This window comes from Bos grunniens, chromosome 18 (genome assembly GCF_055505025.1).
Source record: "Bos grunniens cultivar Pamir isolate PY7600 chromosome 18, Bosgru_T2T1.0, whole genome shotgun sequence".
Classification (NCBI taxonomy): Eukaryota; Metazoa; Chordata; class Mammalia; order Artiodactyla; family Bovidae; genus Bos; species Bos grunniens.
In genome coordinates this window covers 51423648-51442200 of record NC_141182.1, presented here as the reverse complement: position 1 = coordinate 51442200, position 18553 = coordinate 51423648, and the positions used below count along the sequence as shown (strand labels likewise).

Here is an 18553-nt window from a genome sequence, read left to right as displayed (position 1 = left end):
AGCCCCCCGACACACACACCCCTCGTGGCCCCCACTCCCAAGCCCCCTTGGTCACCCACGACGATGCTGGGCATCCAGCATCTCACACTTCTTTCTGTTCGTTTATTTTTGTAGTAAATCTCTGGGGTTGGCTGATGGGGGTTGGGGGGAGAGGGGGCCCTCCTGGGTGGGGGCTGGGGGCGGGGTTATTGCTCTGAGCTCCCTGTCCCCAGGGGGCCTCTGGGCAGGGGTGGGGGGCGGGCGTCAGCACTGGGGCCGGCACGGGGGAGACAAGGCCGCACAAACACTCAGGTCACAGCACAGGGGCAGGTGGGCAGGGGGGAGGCTGGGCGCCATATTGCACTTCAGGAGAGGGGGGTCAGGCGGGGACCCCCCCGCTCACACTGGAGCCTGGGGAGGAGGCTGGAGGTCATCGTGTCCCCTCCCCTCGCTGGAGAGGGGAGGTGACACCCCCCAGTCTGGGGCTGGGGAAGAAGCCTGGGGCAGCCATGCGCCCAGGCCCAGCCTCCGGCAGGACATCAAGGGCAGACCAGACCATGGAAGAGGCCCCGCGGGCGGCTGCCCTGGTCTCTGCCCCGGCAGAATCCATCTCCCCGCAGCGGCTCAGCTGCCGACCCCGCCTTTGCCCACCTTGGCCTTGGGGGGCACGGGGAGGCCCTCGTCGCCGTCACTGTCAGAGCTGCAGCCACTGACGTCGGTGATCTCCAGCTCTGAGTCGCTGTCCTCCTTCCCGCCCAGCGCAGCCTCTGGACCCCCGGCCCCCGGTAGCGCCAGGCGCTGGGCCACAGCCAGGCCCGCGGGGCGCTCCGGGCCTAGGCCCTCCCCAGTGGCGGCTAGCAGGGGCGTGGCGGTGGGGCCGCCCCCTGCCCCTGCCGAGGGCAGGTGGCCCAGAGAACTGGCCAGGGGGTTGGGGTAGAAGTGTGGTGGGTAGAGAGGCGGGGGCAGCTTGGGGAAGGGGCCAGTGAGGTATGGGCTGAAGTTCCAGGGGTGCTCAGGGAAGGCGCGGCTGAAGTGCCCCAGCAGGCCAGGGGGCTTGGAATAGCCAGTGGCACCTGGGGAGAAGGTGATGGGCACAGGGGGTCAGGTAGACTGGGTCATTCCTTCCTGCCGTGTTCCACCTGATTTCTCCCATCGTCCTCCCACACAGCATCTCCCACCCTCACATGGCTCCCCTCATTTCCACGTCCCTGCCTGCCTCCCATTCATTTAGTGCCCCCCAAAAGCTCTGCTGTCAGCCTGACCCCTTCTCCAGCTGCCCTCCTCTCTGCTCCACCTCGCTCACGTCCTCTGACTTCTAGACGCGCATGTGCACACATGCGCACACACAGCCTCACCCAGGGCCTCCCTCCAGCGTCCTGGCTTCTCCCCCTTCTATCTTTGCCCATCTTCTTCCCTCACACACGTACAGCATGCCTGCCCACCCCGGGGGCACCCCTGGACTCCCAGGCCCTTACCAGAGCCCAGGAATGGGAAAGGGCTGTCTAGACGCAGTTTGTCTGTCTCGGGGGTGAAAAGGGGTGCCCGGGCCCCCGGCTCTCCCAGGCGTGGAGCAGAAAACAGGGTCTGCAGGGTCTAGAGAGGGAGGTGAGGGAATAGGTACCGCTCAGACAGGCTGCCCCCTCCCCAGGAGGTTCAGGGCTTGGGGACCCCAAGATCCAAACTCACCTCAGGGGTGAGGGGAGGAGCATCTGGGCCAGGGGCTCCCCCAAAGGGACCAGGGGTCAGCAGAAGCGGGGAGCCCGTGGTGGCAGCCGCCACGTCCAACAACGGGTAATTGACGAGCACAACTTTGCTGAAATTGAACTTGTAGGTGAACCTCTTCCCTTTGGTCTTGTGGAGAATCCGCTTGTTGTAGTAGTAGCTGTGAGCAGAGGGAGGACACTGATGCAGAGATGAAGGCAGAGCCCCCAACACTTGCTTGGCGCCCAGCACAGAACACAACAGCTTGGGGAAACTGAGGCCAGAGTCACAGGGCCAGGCAGGGGCTAGGATCCTGCCCTGTGTGGCTCTGAAGTCCAGGGCTTTGGTCCTTCACTCACAAGTGGATACTTATGGTAGCTACAGGCACAGAGCCCTGTGCGCTGGGATCCCATACGATTCTGCCCCCAGGAAATTGAGGGAAAGCCCCCAGGGGACAGGGCCCCAGAGGGACAGTGAGGGGAGCAGGACAAGGTCCCCAGCCCCTCCTCACCGCAGAGCCCGGCTCAGCTTGTCATAATTCATGTGAGGCTTGCACTTCCGGATGCCCCAGAGCCGAGCCACCTCGTCGGGGTCCTTGATGACGAACTCCCCATAGTCCCCTTGCCAGGCGATGACACCCTGGTACTCCTCTTTCTGCAGCAGCTCCAGAATAAAGTGCCACAGCTGGATCTGCCTGGAGCCGGGGGACGACTCCGGCTTGTAGGCCCAATCCGGGAAGGCAAAGCCTGGGGATGGGAGGCAGGGAAGTGGCCCCAGGTCAGTGCGCCGAGTCGGGGGCTCGGGGGACCAGGAGGCATCCCCCTCTCCCCTGACCCCTGGTCTCTAGTGAGCAGCCTCAGGCATCTTTGGGGAGCATCTCCACATCTCCCACTCTCCGCACCCCACTTGGTGTCCAGTCCCCAGACTGTCCAAACAGAGGGAGAGACCTCATTGTCTGGGGGCCCTGGGTTGGCACTTGCAGCCCAACTCCTGCCTTGGCACAGCTGGGCTGGAGGGTGGCAGGGACCAGATTCCCCTGTCCTTGATGTTGGGGAGGGTCTGGGAGGGGCTTGCAGGAAAGGGCACGCCCTCCACTGCGTTCTCCCTGCACTGCCCCAGCCTGGTCCTGCCAGCCCTGAGGTCTGATCTCTTGTGTACTCTGAATGGCCCCTGATTCCTGCTATCTCTTCTCCCTGTCCCTTGTCCATCTCTCCCCGAAGTTCACCACCCTGCACCCCTCCGCCGCCCCGGCTGACCTCACCCTGGAACATCCAGGCTGGGCCTGCGTACACATGCGCCTCCGTACCCGTCCGTATATTTATACCTGTCACTTCCCTGTGTCCCTGCCCTGCCTCTGTGCCATGTCCGTCTGAGAGTATGTGTGTGTGCAGATGCCCACAGCACACAGCCTGTCACACAGACATCCGCTCACCCTCGAGGGACCCCCCCGGCTGTATCAGAGAGCCACACTCCCGCCGGAGCATGACACTACAAACGTGCCACCAAGGCATTCACACCAGGCACACACAATTGCAAACATCTCAGGCCCCTGAGCGCTGGGACCCGCGAACAACGCAACTGTGATGAGAAGACACAGAACCCCAAAGGCCCACATGAAGCACCCTGTGGTGGAGACCGTGAGTGCTACGCCAAGACGCATGTGTCACCCTTACAGTCACACCCTCGTGACACCCTAACAGTAGAGCACCCCCTCATCCCACCCCTGCCACAGACATCCAGCTCTTTTTTTTTTTTTGGTTGCCTCCTGAGATCCCTAGTTCCCAACGAGGGACTGAACCCACGCCCCCTGCAGTGGAAGCTCAGATTCTTAACCACTGGACCTCCAGGGAAGTCCCACAACCAACTCTTAGCATCCACAGCTCCAATGAGCACCCTGCACCCCAGTGTCCAGACATACAGATGCTAGGTGGAGACCGAGGGGCTCTCCCACCCCTGTATCTCACCGCCCACCCACAAGGCTCCAGGCCCTGGGTCCCACTTCCGTGCCACAGCCTCTGTCCCTGTCCCCCTCCTCAGAGACCCCAGACCCAGGCATGAAAACAGAAGGCAGAATTAGCCTACAATCTGCAGGAAAGGAGGGTGGTTGGGGTGGCAGGGTCAGGGTCTCTGAGCTGGGAGACTGTTGGTATCCACTTGCTGGTGTGGTCCCAGGCAGTTCCTTGCCCTCTCTGGCTTGTTAGAATTTCAGGGATGAGGCAAGGAGAAGCAGGGTCCCAGCCAGGCTGCCCAGGGTCTGCCCGAGGCTGGGGAAGGCCAGGCAGTTTCCTCCCTAAAGAGAATTTCTCTCTCAACTCCGTCTGGGGTCTTTCTCATCTAAGAAGACAGCCGAATGAATCAACAACACATTAGCTCTGGCCCATTTCACACCCGGAACATGTCCCAGTGGCTGTATCACACAGACACGCCCAATGACCCCGAAGATGACAACATGCAGACACACACCCCGGCCTGTCCTCCACGCGTGTTCTCGGGTGTGCTATACGTGCCGACACAATGAGAGGCAGGAGGACCCACAATCTCGGCACACAGACACACACGCACATCAAGACAACACAGCCCCCAGTGCGCAGCCACTCTCAGTGACACGGAACCAGCCCCACGCCCCAAACACAGACACAGCCCCTGACACAGAGGCCTGGGGGACCACCCATCCACCCACGCAACCCAAAATGCAGCGAGATTAGACCTCCGTTTGGTTCAGAATGCCACACGCCACGGAAGGAGCAATCAAAGGCTTTTTGCCTACTGAGGCGAGCTGGCAGACAACCCGCCCCCCCCAACCCGGAATTGTGGACACTCCGAGTCCCAAAGACACACAACACACTCAGTCTGGAGACACGCTCAGGTGACCTCGGACGTGCACGGACAAGCAGGCAGAACCAGTTCAACAAAGAGATGGACGCACACTTCCCCAGTGCGACCCGTTCTTCTTGGAGGGTGACACAGAGACACACCAGGATCCTAAATAACCAGCACGGAGTCTTCTCACCTCTCACTCTGTCTCGTGGTGTACACACACACACACACACACCTCTCCCTCTCTCTCTCACTGCCCATCTGTGGAGCGTGTGACTTGGACTTAGATGCATGTCCAGGTCTTACTGTTGTCCACATCCCTGGTCTGGGTGTCCACTTCCAAGCAAACCGTCCTCTTTCCTGTTCCAGCTGGTTGGGCCGCACCTCCGTGTTCCCCTGCCTGGGTCTGCCCACTTGCCCACCAGCGCCTGGTCTAGTGCCCCCTCTTGTCCCCGGCCCTGCGCCATCAGCGCGCGTCTGTCTCAAGTCTCCCTGCTTCTCTGCCCGCAGGTCCTGGGTGGAAGCAGACTGCGGCCGGCCGAGACCCCAGGTCTTCAGGCCCCAGCATCCTTGTCCCACTCAGACCTCCACACCTCACCTGTCCTCCAAAAGACCCTCATGTCCCAGCAGGCAGGTGGCAGGGACATCTGGCCGTGAAGTTTTTAGTCAAGTTTTTCATTAAGGGGTTGGATTCAGGCGACTCTGACCGAGACCCCAGACCCCGGGCAGATGGAGGAAAGACAGTGAGAGATGCAGAAAGGAGGGGCCAGAGGACTGGGAAGGCCCCAGGGCTGAGGAAACGGTGGGGCAGGTCTGGGCCAGTTACCAGGGGTCCAGAGAGCCGGCAGGGCGGGTGGGGCGAAGAGAAGGTCGGAGACGCAGCTACAGTCCATGTTGGAGCCAGCCCTGTAGAGAGGCCAGACAGACAGATGGATGAGGACAGGATGGAGCAAGCAAGAGAGACAGACCCAAGTCAGTTGGGGGGCTGGCACTGCAGGGGGACATCCCCCTCCACCCACCCAGGCCCCAGCCGCCCTCACCCCTTGCATCCTGACCCCCTCCTCCCCCTGCAGGCACCTCTCTGCCCGCTGGTCCCATCATTCCCAGTCCCTCTCCCGGCCCTGCGCCCGGTCCTTCCCTCCCGGCCAGTCCTCCCGGCAGCCTCCCCTTCCTCTGTGCCTCACCACTAACCGCGGGCTCCCAGCCTCCCTCCGCGCTCCTCGCCACTCACTCACTCACACTCCGGGCTCACACTCGCGCCCCGCACCACCCCGCACCGTCTCTGCCGCTGTCTCTCCATCCCTCGCCTCGCGCCTGACCTCTCGGGGTCCGTCTCTGCGTCTCGGGCTCTCCCTCGGTCTCCCTCTGTGGCTGTCCCCGGTCTGTCCCGCTCCCCACCTCTGCGCCCCCACCTCCACTCCGCCCCGCTGGCCCCGGGGCTGGCTGGTCCAGCTCGCGCACCGCCCCGCACTCTCATCTGTCCGCCCAGAGCCAGCCAGCACCGGGCGGGGGGCGGCCTTCCGACGGGCTGGGAAGGCGCCGGCCCAGCCCCTGCCCGCCCTGCCCTCCGCCCCACCCACCCCACAGAGCGGCCCCCAGCGCCCACAGGAGTGCTCCCTCAGATGCCCTCCTTAAACCCGCTGTCCCCCTCAGACCCCCGCCGCTTGGGCCTGCCTCCTCTGCAGACGGCCCCCCTCAGACAGCCCCTTCCCCTTAGGTCTGCCTCTCCCCTCAAACACCTCCTCCCCTTAGTTCTGCCTCCCCCCATATACCCCTCCCCCTTGGATCTGCCTCCCCCCTCAGACACCCCCACCCCTTGGATCTGCCTCTCCCCCTTCCCTCCCCCCCTCCGCCTTGCAACAGGTCCCCCCTCTCAGACCCCCACTTCCTGGGACACCCCTCTCCTTGGGTTCCTCAATTCTCAGATACTGTCTCATCCCCTGCTCATCCCAGCCTCTCAGACCCTTCCACCGTTTGTTTTCTGCCAGCCCTTCCCCCTCAGATACCCCACCAACCCCGACACCACCACCGCCCTCAGACACCCACTCCCTCAGACATCCGCTCGTCTCAGACGCCCACCATCCCAGACACCCCAAGCCCCAGATCCTTCCTCCCCTCCAGACCCCACCTCTCAGAGGCTGTGCTATCTTCATGCTCCCTCCCTGGGGTACCCACCCACCCTTCCCCTCTACAGACTCTTAAACACACCACCCCTCTCACACGCCCTGCCTCTCAAGGATCCCACACACCCCAGAAACCCGTAGCGTTCCCCCCATAAACCCCACCACTTGGACACCAGAGGAGCCTTGGCAGCCCACTCCCCCCACCCCCAGGCTTGCCCAGTCCACCCAGCCACAGCCACCCTCAGGCCAGCCTCCAGCCTCCCCCCGCCCCGCCCGCCCCCGTGTCTACTGAGGTCCCTCAGATGGCTCCCCCGCCCCAGCACTCAGGCCCCTGCTGGGGGCAGCCCCTCCTCTGCTCCTATGCCCTCATCTCCCCCCAGCTCCCCAACTTTCTCTGTTTCTCTCCCTCCCTATCTCTTCCTCTCCATCCTTTCTCCATCGTCTCTCTTTTCCCTTCTCTGTCTCCTCCCACCAGCTCTGGTCCACTTTGCTGTCTCTTTCTGGTCTGTTTTCTCATCTCCTGTCCACCCAGGTGTCTCGCCCCATCTTTCCCCACCCAGCAGTCTCCCCCACTCTGCCTCTCTCCCTCCATCACTCAGTCTCTGTATCTCTGTCCTCCAGGACCACGCCCCCCCATGTCCTCTGGGGTCTGTCCCTCTCTGTCCCCCGGCCCTTCTCTGTCTCTCCCCTGTGTCTCCCCAGGTCTTTTGTCTCTCGAACTCTCTGCGCCATCTGTCTCTTTTCCTCCCTTCTCTCATCTAACTCCCATCTCTCGGTCTCTCTGCCCCTGTCCGCCCGCCTGGCCCATCTCAGTCTCTCTTCTCTCCCATCTCCCCACCTCGCTCCATCCACCTCTCTCTCCCCCACCTCCCTGGCTCTCTCTGCCTCTCCGGGCCCCCCTCCCTCCCTCCTGCTTCACACCCCCCCACCCTGCTCCCACCCCCTGTTGGCCCCTCTCATTTCCGTGTTGGTTTTGATTTCTCTTCCCGACGCTTTCAACTCCCCGCCGCCTCCTCCGGACACGTTATAACGAGGAGCCGTGGGATCGGCGCTCCGGGCCCTGCTCCCACGCTCCCCCCCGCGTCTCTTGCATGCAGGCACGCGTCTCTGCCATCTCGAGGTCTCTGCCTGCCACTTCTCCCCTCTCTGTCCCCCTGCCCGGGTCCTGTTGGGCCCCCACCCCCTCCTGTTCTGCCCCCTTCCCTGCATGTCTGCCCCTGACTGTCCGGGCACCAGGGTGCCCCATCTCCGCTTCCCCATGTCTCTCTCTCTCTGTGTCCCCACGTCTCTGGGGCTCCACACCACCCTGTTTTTATGTCTGGGGGTCTCCACCCCAGTCTCAGTGTCTCTGTCTCCCCATCTCTGCGTCTCTGTTTCTGTCCTAGTAGCCCGCATTTGTCTCTAGGGACCCCTTTGATCTTGCCCTGCCCCTGGCGCCCCCCTGGCCCCATTGATCGCTGATCGACCGACGGAGGGCGCAGGGCCTGAGGGGCCGGCCAGGGCAGTGGGCCTGGCAGGGGCCTGGCTGGACGGCTGGACAGACGGACAAACACCCAGCCCCCCCCCCCCGTGGCTGCAGAGGAGGAGCGGCTGCAACCCCGCCCCTCCCCACCAGTCCGCACGGGGCGGATGGGGACTCCGGGCAAGCTTTAATTTTTAATTTTATTTTGCTTCCTCCACACACACCCCCGCCCCCCCATCTCCACCGCCAGCAGCCATGGCACCGAATGTGTGTGCGTGTGCGCGCAGCAGTGTGGAGAGGGGCTGGGCCGGCAAAGGCTGCCTCCCTCTCTTTCCTGCCAAGGAGCTACACAGACCCACACAGCAACCCAGACACACACACGCCACAGTGCCACACAACACATGACACCAACACAGCTCAACAAAGTGACACATGCCACACCGGCACACACAACACACATCACAACAGTGTGTGACGCACAGGTTAACCAACTCATGTACACCAAGACTGCCACAACCAACACCATCACGCAGCCCCTGTCACACAGCAACCCAGGCACACACACCACCAGGTTACACACCACACAGAGACATCCATGTCGGAACACACATATACCATCACGGCCATAGACATCGACACAGAGAAAGACACACAAGTGTACACAGATGTATGCAACATACACACACACAGATTCAGTCCCCTACAGAAACAAAGACACACAATCATAAATCATAGACAGGTACACACTGACATAGACGCACCGTCATACCCCAAGGGTCACGAATACAGCCACACAAAGCTGCAAAGCACACACGGACACAGTGCCAGCGTGGACACACACGCACACCCGGGCACACCCAGCAGCACAGCCAAGCCAGTCACACACACGTGACGTGAAAGGACACATTCACACAGACAAGCACCAGAGACCGTGTGTGTGCACACTCTCCATCATGCAAGGAGACAGAGGTGCACGCACGACGCCAGCACAGCCGGCAACACACACGGCTGCACACGTACGCACAGCACCACACTCAGACCCACAGCCCAGCGGGATGAGGCTGGGTGGGGGTGGCGTGGGCACTCAGAGATAAGCCCACTCTGGGGTCCCAACGCTCCTGCCACCGTCTGTCCAGCTGTCTGTCCATCCACTCATTTGTGGACACCCCCAAGCCCGGATGTGTGTGAGGTGGGCACTGAACCAGGCCTGCTTATGCAGTTGTCTCTCTCCAGTGGGTCTCTCTCTCTCTGTCTTTGTTGCCCCATCTGTCTGTCGGCCTCTATCTCCAAATATCTCCATCTCTTAATGTCTCTGTTTCTCGTCTCTGTCCTAAGCATCTCTGTCTCCTGGTCTCTCTTTGCTTCTGTCTCCTCATTGCCCACCCCCTTCACCCCAGCCCCCTGGGCTGGGGTTTAACCAGTTGTTTTGATTTCTCTAAGCTGCTCTGGCTGCCTCGGGAGCCGCCTCAGGCCTTGCACCCCCCACCCCAGCCCCTTCATCCCTCACCCAGCCCCCCCACCTCCCCTTAACACAATCTGCACAAGTGGAATGAAAATTGATTTTTTTTTTAAATTTCATATCTTCTCCAGGGCTCTGTCTAAAGAGGAGAGAGACGCGGCCCAAGACCCTTCTCCCGCAGCCCCCACACACATGCACACACACACTGACAGACACACACATCACACCCGGACACAGAGATACACCCACACACACCCCCCTTGGTGCTCCATCTGCACCCAGCCTGGTACACACGCCTCCATATACCACACACCCATGTAGGACAGACCTGTGCACACAGCAGACACACAGTAGACCCCCTGTGCATGCACACACACTCTCTCTGGACACACATGACTAGGCACCCTTCACACACACCGCACATACATACACACACTGTCCCACCTGGGTGCACACAGCTGGCCGCCTGTTGTCATACACTATGTTAGCACACACTCCCTGCACACCTGTCTGTACAGACTATTCCACATCCATGGGTACACAAACCTAGGCCCCAGGATCTCCCATGATAGGTACCAAGGAGAGCCCCGTGGCTGTCCCAGGGAGGAAGGGGTCAGGAAGGTGATAGGGGCTCTCCTGCCTGGCCTTGCCTCCACTCCCAAGGTCACCCACTCTACCCCCGCCCACATCCACCAAATGGTCTGAACTGACCACAGGCAGGGGTGTTCTTGTGTGTGTATACGCACACACACACACACCCTTGTCTCTACTTCTGTCAAGGCCACACACTGTCATCCCCACAACCGCCCAGCTCGTTTGAGACCTGGCTCATCCCCACAGGAAACACAGGGACGGAAACACAGGCAGCTGTGACACACAGACTCAAAACACACACAGTGATACCATACCCAGGCTGATACTCACACGGCATTGGAGATGCAGCCCCACACATCGCTGAGCATCGGTTTACACAAGTGGTGCACACGTACACCACCAAACAGCTCACATGAATACACAACCACAGACACACACAGCCTTCCACACCCTTCAGGGCTGGCCACACACAGTCTCGTTCATGTATCGGTCATGAACTGATTCCCCTTATCCAGCTCCCCAAATGACCACACACACATGTACACACACCCAGCCCACGCCTGACCCCAGACTCAGACACAAGCCCACACACAACAGCACCCCCTGCACACAAAGACACCGCCACACACAGCCAGCCTCTGATGCAGCAGTTCGGGGGGAACTTTTGCGACCGTGTCCAGAGCTGTCCCTGTGCCATGTTCCTCATACCCACATTCACCAGCCTGGCTCCTGGGGTCCCACCAGGGCGGCGCTCTCGGTCCTTCCACCCCGCCTCCCTCGGAACACGGCACATCTCCAGGGCTTCGGGGGCAGACAGCTGAGCATCACACCCCAGTCACACACGTGGGCATAAACACGACACGCGTGGTTCAGTTCAACCCCAAGGCCTCACGCACCCACACTTAGTCACTGTGCCCAGGAGCACACACCTCTCCACAAGCCACGTTTACATGTGCTGTAACACAGGCCCCACGGTCCCACAAAAAGGCAGCCAAGCCCCCCCAAAGCATCACACACACCACAGACACACACAGTCCAGACAGCTTGCACACACAGGCGTGCACACACCCCCAGGAACCTCTGCCCAGGCTGACTGTGCAAGACGGAGGGACAGTTTGGCAGACAGACGGGGCACCGGCTTCCAGCCTGGAGAAGGTGGGTGTGGGGTGCTTGGGAGGCACGAAGCCAGGGCAGGAACAGAGACCTCAGACCCACCCGCACACTGCCTGTCCCTCTAGCTGGCATCTCTGAGGTGGTGTGTGTCTCTCGAGGTCTCAGTCTCTCTCCCTGAGCTCCAGTCTCTGCATGGATGTCTCTGGGGCTGCGGCCAGCGCTCCGAATGGTGTCAGGAAGGGGGGGTGGTGAGGGAGCGTCCCCTGGGAGGTGGGAGCCGCAGTGCCACGCACCCCGCCTACCAAACAGCGCTGGGGGAAGGGAGAGGGAGGGAGGCGCAACCGCAGATGGACCCAGAGCCTGGGCTCTGCTCCCCCACCCCCTCCCTCCCCTCTAAGACCCAGAGAGATGGAGCGAGCACAGGGCTGGGGGAGACTGAGAGACACCCGCAGAGGGAGAGAGATAGAGAGACAGAGCGATGGGGAAAGGGAGATATGGGAGAGAAGCGCAGGGGGGAGCAGCCCAGAGTGGTGAAAAAGACTGGAACAGAGACAGGAGAGACGCAGAGAGAAGACAGGAGGCCAGAGAGAGTCTCACAAAGACCAACAGGAGCGAGACAGAGAGACACAGAGACCACAGCCAGGGCGGGAGACCCGAGTTAGGGAAACCCGGGAAAGAGGAGTGGGTCTGAGAGAAGCTTCACAAAGTGAATTAGAGCTGGAGGTCACGGGGAGAGAGCTGCTGGGAGGAGAGTCCCCGGGTCAGGGAGGAAGGAGAGGAGGGGGCAGAGATGCGGAAAATTGAGGGATTAGGGCAGAGGTACAGGAGTGGATGAGGGGGGCTGCAGGGCCCGAGGCCGAGGCCGGAGCAACGGTGGGGAAAGTCAGAGTCCCGCTGGCACAGGCAGACCCCAGGTGCGGGCTCACGGCCTCCTCAACGCTCACCTGGGCTCTTCTGCAGTCTTGAGGGAGGGGACCAGTGTCGGGGGTCCTGATCTAGTTCCTGGCTGCCACCCCAACTCCAAAGCCTGCCCCCTCCTCCTCCTCACCACCACCCCGCTCCAAACCCAACCCCAACCCCAACTCCAGCCCCTGCGTCCACCTGAACCCCAATGGAGTTGGGGTTCTTTTCCCAAGCTGGTCCTCAACTCCTCCGGGTGAATCCCAGTCTCATCCTTACAGCCCCAGGCCCTGCACCACCTGCCCCCCTGCCCCCTCACTGCTGGATCCTCTGGCCCCAGGCTCTGTGTCAGAAACAGTGGCAATGACTGTGGCATGGTGGGGGTGCTGGGGAGGGGGGAGGAGGGACAGGACACCGAAGGCAAGGGTGACCAGCTAGTCCCAGGAGCCACGAGACCACGGGAGCCCCTCTGGACTGCACTGGCCGAAGGGCAGGGAGGTTGTGCGTCCTGCTCACAGGGCTTGGCACCAAGTATGTGCTCAGCAAATACTGTTGGATGGGAACTCAGGCTACAGGGAACAAGGCAGGGAGACAGAGGGATGGTGTGAGTCAAGGAACAGAAAGGCAGAGATCCATGGACAGCAGTGGAGGTGGGGAGGTGAGACCCAGGGCAAGGGGGCAGAGAGGTGGGGCACGAGGGCAGGACCCCCGTGTCCGGAGCCAGGCGTGGGGCTGGGCTGGCTGGAACCAGGTGCCTGGGCTTCGGGGAGCCCACAAGGGCCAGAGAAGGGCCAGGGTCCGGCTGGACTGGGGGAGGCTCGGGGCTCCAGGGGCATCGCACGGTGCTAATTCAGCGCCATCGATCAGACGGGATGAGAGCAATAAATTATTGTGACAAGATGCAATCCTGGCCCGCACACTGCCGCCGAGGCAGATCGATCCCTGTCCCCAGCCCCACACCGGGTCCCATGCCCAGGCTTCGGCCAGCCGGGACACTTCTGCCCACCTCTCTCTCCATTCCCCCCACCACACACATGCTTCCACTGACAGCCAGGCGGGGCTGCAGCCCTGGGAAAAAGACAAGAGCAGAGAGGGACCCACGGAGGGAAGGTCAGCCCCCTTTTTTCCCCCTCCCCACCAACAGCTCGCATCCTCTGGCTTCCTTCAGTCTCTCATCCACACTATGACCTGGGAGGTAGCAGCTGCCATGATACCCATTTCACAGATGCAGAAACTGAGGCTCCAATCAGGAAAGTAACTTGGCCAAAGTCCCACAGGGGTGAGTGGTGATATCTGGACTCAAATGCAGATCAGTATGACTTGAAGTCTCCCTAAGATTTCCACTGTCAGTGGAGAGGGCAAGGAACAGAGACAGGAGAGGAGAGAGGTGACAGAGAATGAGACAGAGAGTGCAGGACACAGACAAACAGAGAGTCAGAGCGCTATAGAGAGATAGGGAGGGATACAGAGACATTGAGAGAGACAGAAATGGAGAAAAACAGAACAAAGGGAGGGAGGAAAAGAGACAGATCCAGGGATAAGCAAAGGGGGATGGGCAGATGGAACAGAGATGGAGACAGAGAGAGGGGATAAAAGACAGGTGGGGGGATAGGAAACAGGAGCCAGGAAAGAGGTACGTGGTGTAGAGACGGGTAGTTCCAGAGACCCAGGTGTACGTGGGGAGACAGGTGTGTGTCAGCAGACTGCGCTCGCTTGGCAGGGGGGCAGGTGGGAACCAGGAGGCGGATGACAAGCTTGGCCGGGGTGGGGGGAAGTCACTGTCAGAGAGAGAGAGGTGTGCCAGCAGGTAGGTAGGGTATCCAAGGACAGGAGTGGAGGTAGAATGTGGGGTGTCGGAGAGCTAGCAGGTGATGGGCAAGCAAATGATGCAACAGTGATGAGGTGGACAGATGTGTCTGTGGGGGAAGGTGGTCACCTGATGGGCAGGTGTGGGGGACAGGGACACTTGCATGCCTGCAGTCAGATGGCCTCAGATTGATGCAAATCTCCAGTATCTACCAGCTTCCGAGCCCAGAAATGACTCCATTTCTCTGGACTCAGTTTCCTTCTCTGCAAAATGGGAATAAGGGATAAGATAAGTGCCTCCCTCCTAAGGGTCTCATGAAGATGAAATGAGACAATGGATATGAAGAACAGAAGACACCGACTGTCACAGAGATGGGTGTTTAATAAGCAGTGGCCAGGGACAGGTTATGAGCAGGTGCTACTCAGAGAGCGGTCCGTGGACCAGCAGCAGCAGCGGCATGACCTGGAGCTTATTAGAAACGCAGAGTGTCAGGCTCCTCCCCAGACTTGCTGCACCAGAGTCTCTGTGGTGAGAGCCAGGTCTCTGGGGTCCCACAAGCCCTCCAGATGTCTCCTCTGCCCGCTGTAGTCTAAGAACCCCTGACTCAAGACCTTCTGCACGCCGCAGCGGGCAGGTGCGTGGACAGCCGCGAACAGGTGTTATACGTGTTTAACAAATGCTACAGGTGTTGCTTATGCTCACCGAGAAGGGTATTCCCTGAGGAGATAGATAGCTGGTGACAAGTTCTGCAGAAAAGGGACAGGTCATGCCAGAGGGAAGTGGGCTGGAGACAGGTGTGAGGGATCTGAAGGTTAGGCTCTAGAGGGGCAGGGGCGACAGATTGTATGAGCAGGTGGCTGAGAGGGATGGGGTGAGTACACAGTGTTTGAAGAAGCTATGAAGGAACGAGGGCCACAGTGGATGTGGTGAGTTGGGGAGAAGGCTAGAGTGTTGGGAGTCAGGTGCGCGTCTGTGGGGCTGGAGCAGGAATCCCCTTGGGGACAGGCTGGGGAGTCCGGCGGTCTGGCAGAGACCTGGATGAAGAGATGTAAAGCAGAGAGAGACTAAGGAGAGGGTGCATGGAGGGCTCAGTACCTGTTTGCTTGAAGAAATGAGTGGGCGTGGTACCAGAGCAGCTGATGCCTGAGATGGACAGGTGAGCAATCAGCAGGTGTGTGGAGATATTGGTATGATCTTGTGAGGCGAGGCAAAAGAAGTGAGGGACATGGAACGTTAGGTATGTGGGGAAAGAAAAGAGGCAGATAAGTAGTACCTGCAGGGACAGGTATGCAGGTGAGGCAGGTACCTGTGGACCAGGACAGATTCCTGGCCCGAAGGCATGCCAGCATGGAGCTGCACCTTGGGAGACCCAGAGAGAGACAGCGAGGACGGAGGCCAGCAGCACGGGCTTGAAGGAGACATGGCAGGGGAGGGACCCAAGAAAGATGGCTACACCTGATACCTGGGGGCCACTGCACGTGAGAGCCATGGGGGGATGGTTAGGAGAGACCTGAGGTTGGCGCATGCGCTCTTGTCTGGGATGGGTTACCTGAAATGACAGGTATGGAGGAAGCCTTGGAAGTCGGTGTACTTACGTTAAACGATGGGAGACAGGAGACACAAGGGAGCATGTGAGGGAGTTAGGTGCAGGCAGAGAGAGGGCCATGAAGAAGATGCATTTCTCAAGTGACAAGGGCATGGGAGGTTCTTCTGGAAGGACCAGCGTGAGGGTGGACAAGGTCAGCATTATAAGGGAGAGGTATGGGTGAGAGCTGGGAGTGGGGGTGAGAGGGGGCAGGTGCGACCTGAGGTCAGAGAAGGATGCTCCTCTGTTGAGCGTGAGTGTGTATGTGTAAAGGAAGGGACTGCATGAGAGAGAGTGAGGTAAGACATGGTGGACAGGTACTGCCTGAAGGAGACAGAGATGAAGAAATACAGATGTATGAGAAACAAGTGCGTCTAGGGCTTTCCGGGGGAGGTGGGGTGGTGCAGCTGCAGGTAGATAGGGAATAAAGTGGTATGAAATGAGACATGCCGGGATTCAGGTGGAAGGGGCAAAGTTCGGAGAACATGTTACCTGGAGGTGCAGGTAAGCTTGATCATGGGCATCTTTGGGATAGGTTTCTTCAAGGGACAAGTGTTACTTGGGGGGTGGGACAGGTGAGAGGAAACAGGTGACATCTGGAGGGGGGTGTAGATGAAGGGAACAGGTGCGGAGGACAGGGATTACCTACAGGGCACAGGTGTAAAGAGTCGAATGTTACCTGGAGGTCCAGATGTGGGACACCGATGTGACAGGTGTGTTGATAGGTGTGGGTGAAAGATGTTACCTGGGGCCACAGGTGTGTGCAGCATGACTCTTTGGGGTGGTTTGTGGCTTCCGTTTCACTCACTACCCCCTCTCCCCCTCCCCAGGGGCCGGCTGAGCTCTCGGACCCCTCCCCAGGCTCTGGCCCGAGGCAGGGCACGCAGTTAGCTCTGGGCTCAGCCTGCCGGCAGCCGGGGCTCCAGAGGCTGCTTGGCGATGCGGAGCGCGTCTGGGCCTCGGCGGGCCGGCCGGGCGGGGGGAGCGGGAGGGGGGGCCGTTTAGCCGTGATAGATCCGCGCGCCGCTTGTCTCTTAATCTCCGGAGCGACCGATCGATTCGCTATTTCCCTTTGTTGCCAGAAAATTCGATCCTGGGCCTGGAATTAGGTCCCCGGCTTAATCTGAGCGGAAACCAGCGAGGGGGAGACAGAGACAGAGACACTGGGAGAGACAGAGACAGAGAGATAGTGAGAGACCGAGACAGAGAGATGCTGAGAAAGATAGGGGAAGGGCAGAGATAGGCACAGAGATTCTGAGAGATGGTCTAAGAGTTGGACCCAAAGAGGTAGAGACAGATGCTGCGAGAGACAGAGACAGAGAGACAAAAAGAGACAAAGAGACAAATTCTGGGAGAATTAGAGATGGACACAGAGACCCTGGAAGAGATAGGGACAGAGAGTCAGTGAGGAGAGACCCCGCCAGAAAAAGAGATGTCAGAGGTGGCCCAGCATTGTCCTGGGACAGATGTGGAATGACTGGGACAGGAAAGGCATGTGGCACTAGGCCACCTGTCCCCAGGACATGGACCCCCAAAGGTCAAGGCCAGGCCAGCACTCCCAGCCGGGAAGTGTGCAGACCCCAAAATTGGCTCAAATATCCCCACAGCCCCTGGGACCTCTCACACCAAATATCCAGAACCCAAATATCCAGGGCCAAATTTGCAGATTCTCAGCTCTGAACTCTAGCTCCAAATCCAGACCTCCCAGTCCCCCAAACCCAACCCACCATGCGGACCCCAGCTCCAAATATCCACACCCCTAGTCCTGATCCCCAACCCCAAACAGCTCTTCATCCCCAATATCCAATCTCTTGGCTCTGAGCCGCTAGGTCCCAAATTTCAAGCCCTCAGCCTTGCTCTCTACACCCAAGACTCTCGCCCCAAAAATCCAGACCCGCCCTCAGCTCTGGCCGCCGGCGTGCGCTCTCACTGCGCGGTCTGCCGCGCTCCCCACACTCCCCGCGACCCTGTCCTTGGACCCTTACCCCGAGGGCGCACCTCCAGCCCTCGGCCCCTCCCTCCTCCCGGGAGTCCGACGCAGCCCCACCCGCCCCCACCGCCCGGGGGGAGACCCCACCCGCCTCCCCGCCCCCGGCTTGGGGAGCCCAGCTCCGAGAGTCTCTCGGGAGCGCCTCCCGCGGCCAGGCCCCCGCCCGGGGCAGGAATCCCCGCCCCCCATCCCCGCCCCTGTGCCGTCCGCGGCGCTCACTCACTTTCCGGGGTTTGCGCATCCGCACAGGTCCGGGGAGAAGTGTTTAAAGTTCGGATCCCGCAGCCATGGCCACCGCGGCGTTCTGGGGAGGGGGCACCGGGGCGGGGGACGGGGGTCGGGGGAGATGCCCGAGCCCCCGGGGAGGGGATGGAGCCAGAGAGGGCGGGAGCAGGGAGCGAGAGTCACTGAGAGACCGGGACACCGAGAGATGTCCGGAGACAGAGAGACGGGAGCGAAGCAGAGACAGGGAGATGCAGAGAGAGACCCCGACACGGAGACGCGCTAAGAGAGATGGAGACGCGGGAAGCTGGGGACGGAGCTCCGGGCGGACAGCGGCTCCGCGAGCGAGGCGCGGGGCAGCAGGGCCGGGGCGGGGGGCGCCGGGGCGGCCGGCCTCCGGCGCCTCCTCCCGCTCCTCCTCCCGCTGCTCTTCCGCGCGCGCCGCGCGCCTCCCGCCCTCGCGGCCGCCCGGCCCGGCTCCACGCGCAGATATATGGAGGCGGCGGCGGCGGCGGGCGGTGCGGGGGAGGGGGCGGGAGTGCGATCGATGGAATATAATTTTCCTCAAACTCGGAAAATAAAGTTCAGAGCTGATCAAATTTGAAAACAGATGTCGAATCGCGACTCTAAATAAGGTTCGATCCCGGGACCGAGGGAGTGGGGGCTGGGGGCGGGGGTGGGTAGAGAGGTGGAGACCCCCCTCTCCTCTCCTTTTCCCTCCCCTCCCTGCCCCGCCCTCCCGAGGAGGACAGGTGGACAAACGGACGGGCGTGAGATGGAGGTAGCAACTGCGGTGGCCGG

At 60.8% G+C, this 18553-nt stretch overlaps 1 protein-coding gene across 1 annotated transcript; it reads right to left on the bottom strand.

Moving 5' to 3' along the window:
• Positions 1–595: 595 nt before the first annotated feature.
• Positions 596–17886, bottom strand: ERFL (ETS repressor factor like). Its single transcript, XM_086352798.1, has 6 exons — positions 17754–17886; positions 5324–5403; positions 2192–2426; positions 1666–1861; positions 1455–1572; positions 596–1052 (listed from the first exon to the last, which is right to left on the bottom strand). The coding sequence occupies exons 2-6, from the start codon at positions 5388–5390 to the stop codon at positions 604–606; spliced, it is 1065 nt and encodes a 354-aa protein (XP_086208924.1). The 5' UTR covers positions 5391–5403; positions 17754–17886; the 3' UTR covers positions 596–603.
• Between the last annotated feature and the right edge of the window lie 667 nt (positions 17887–18553).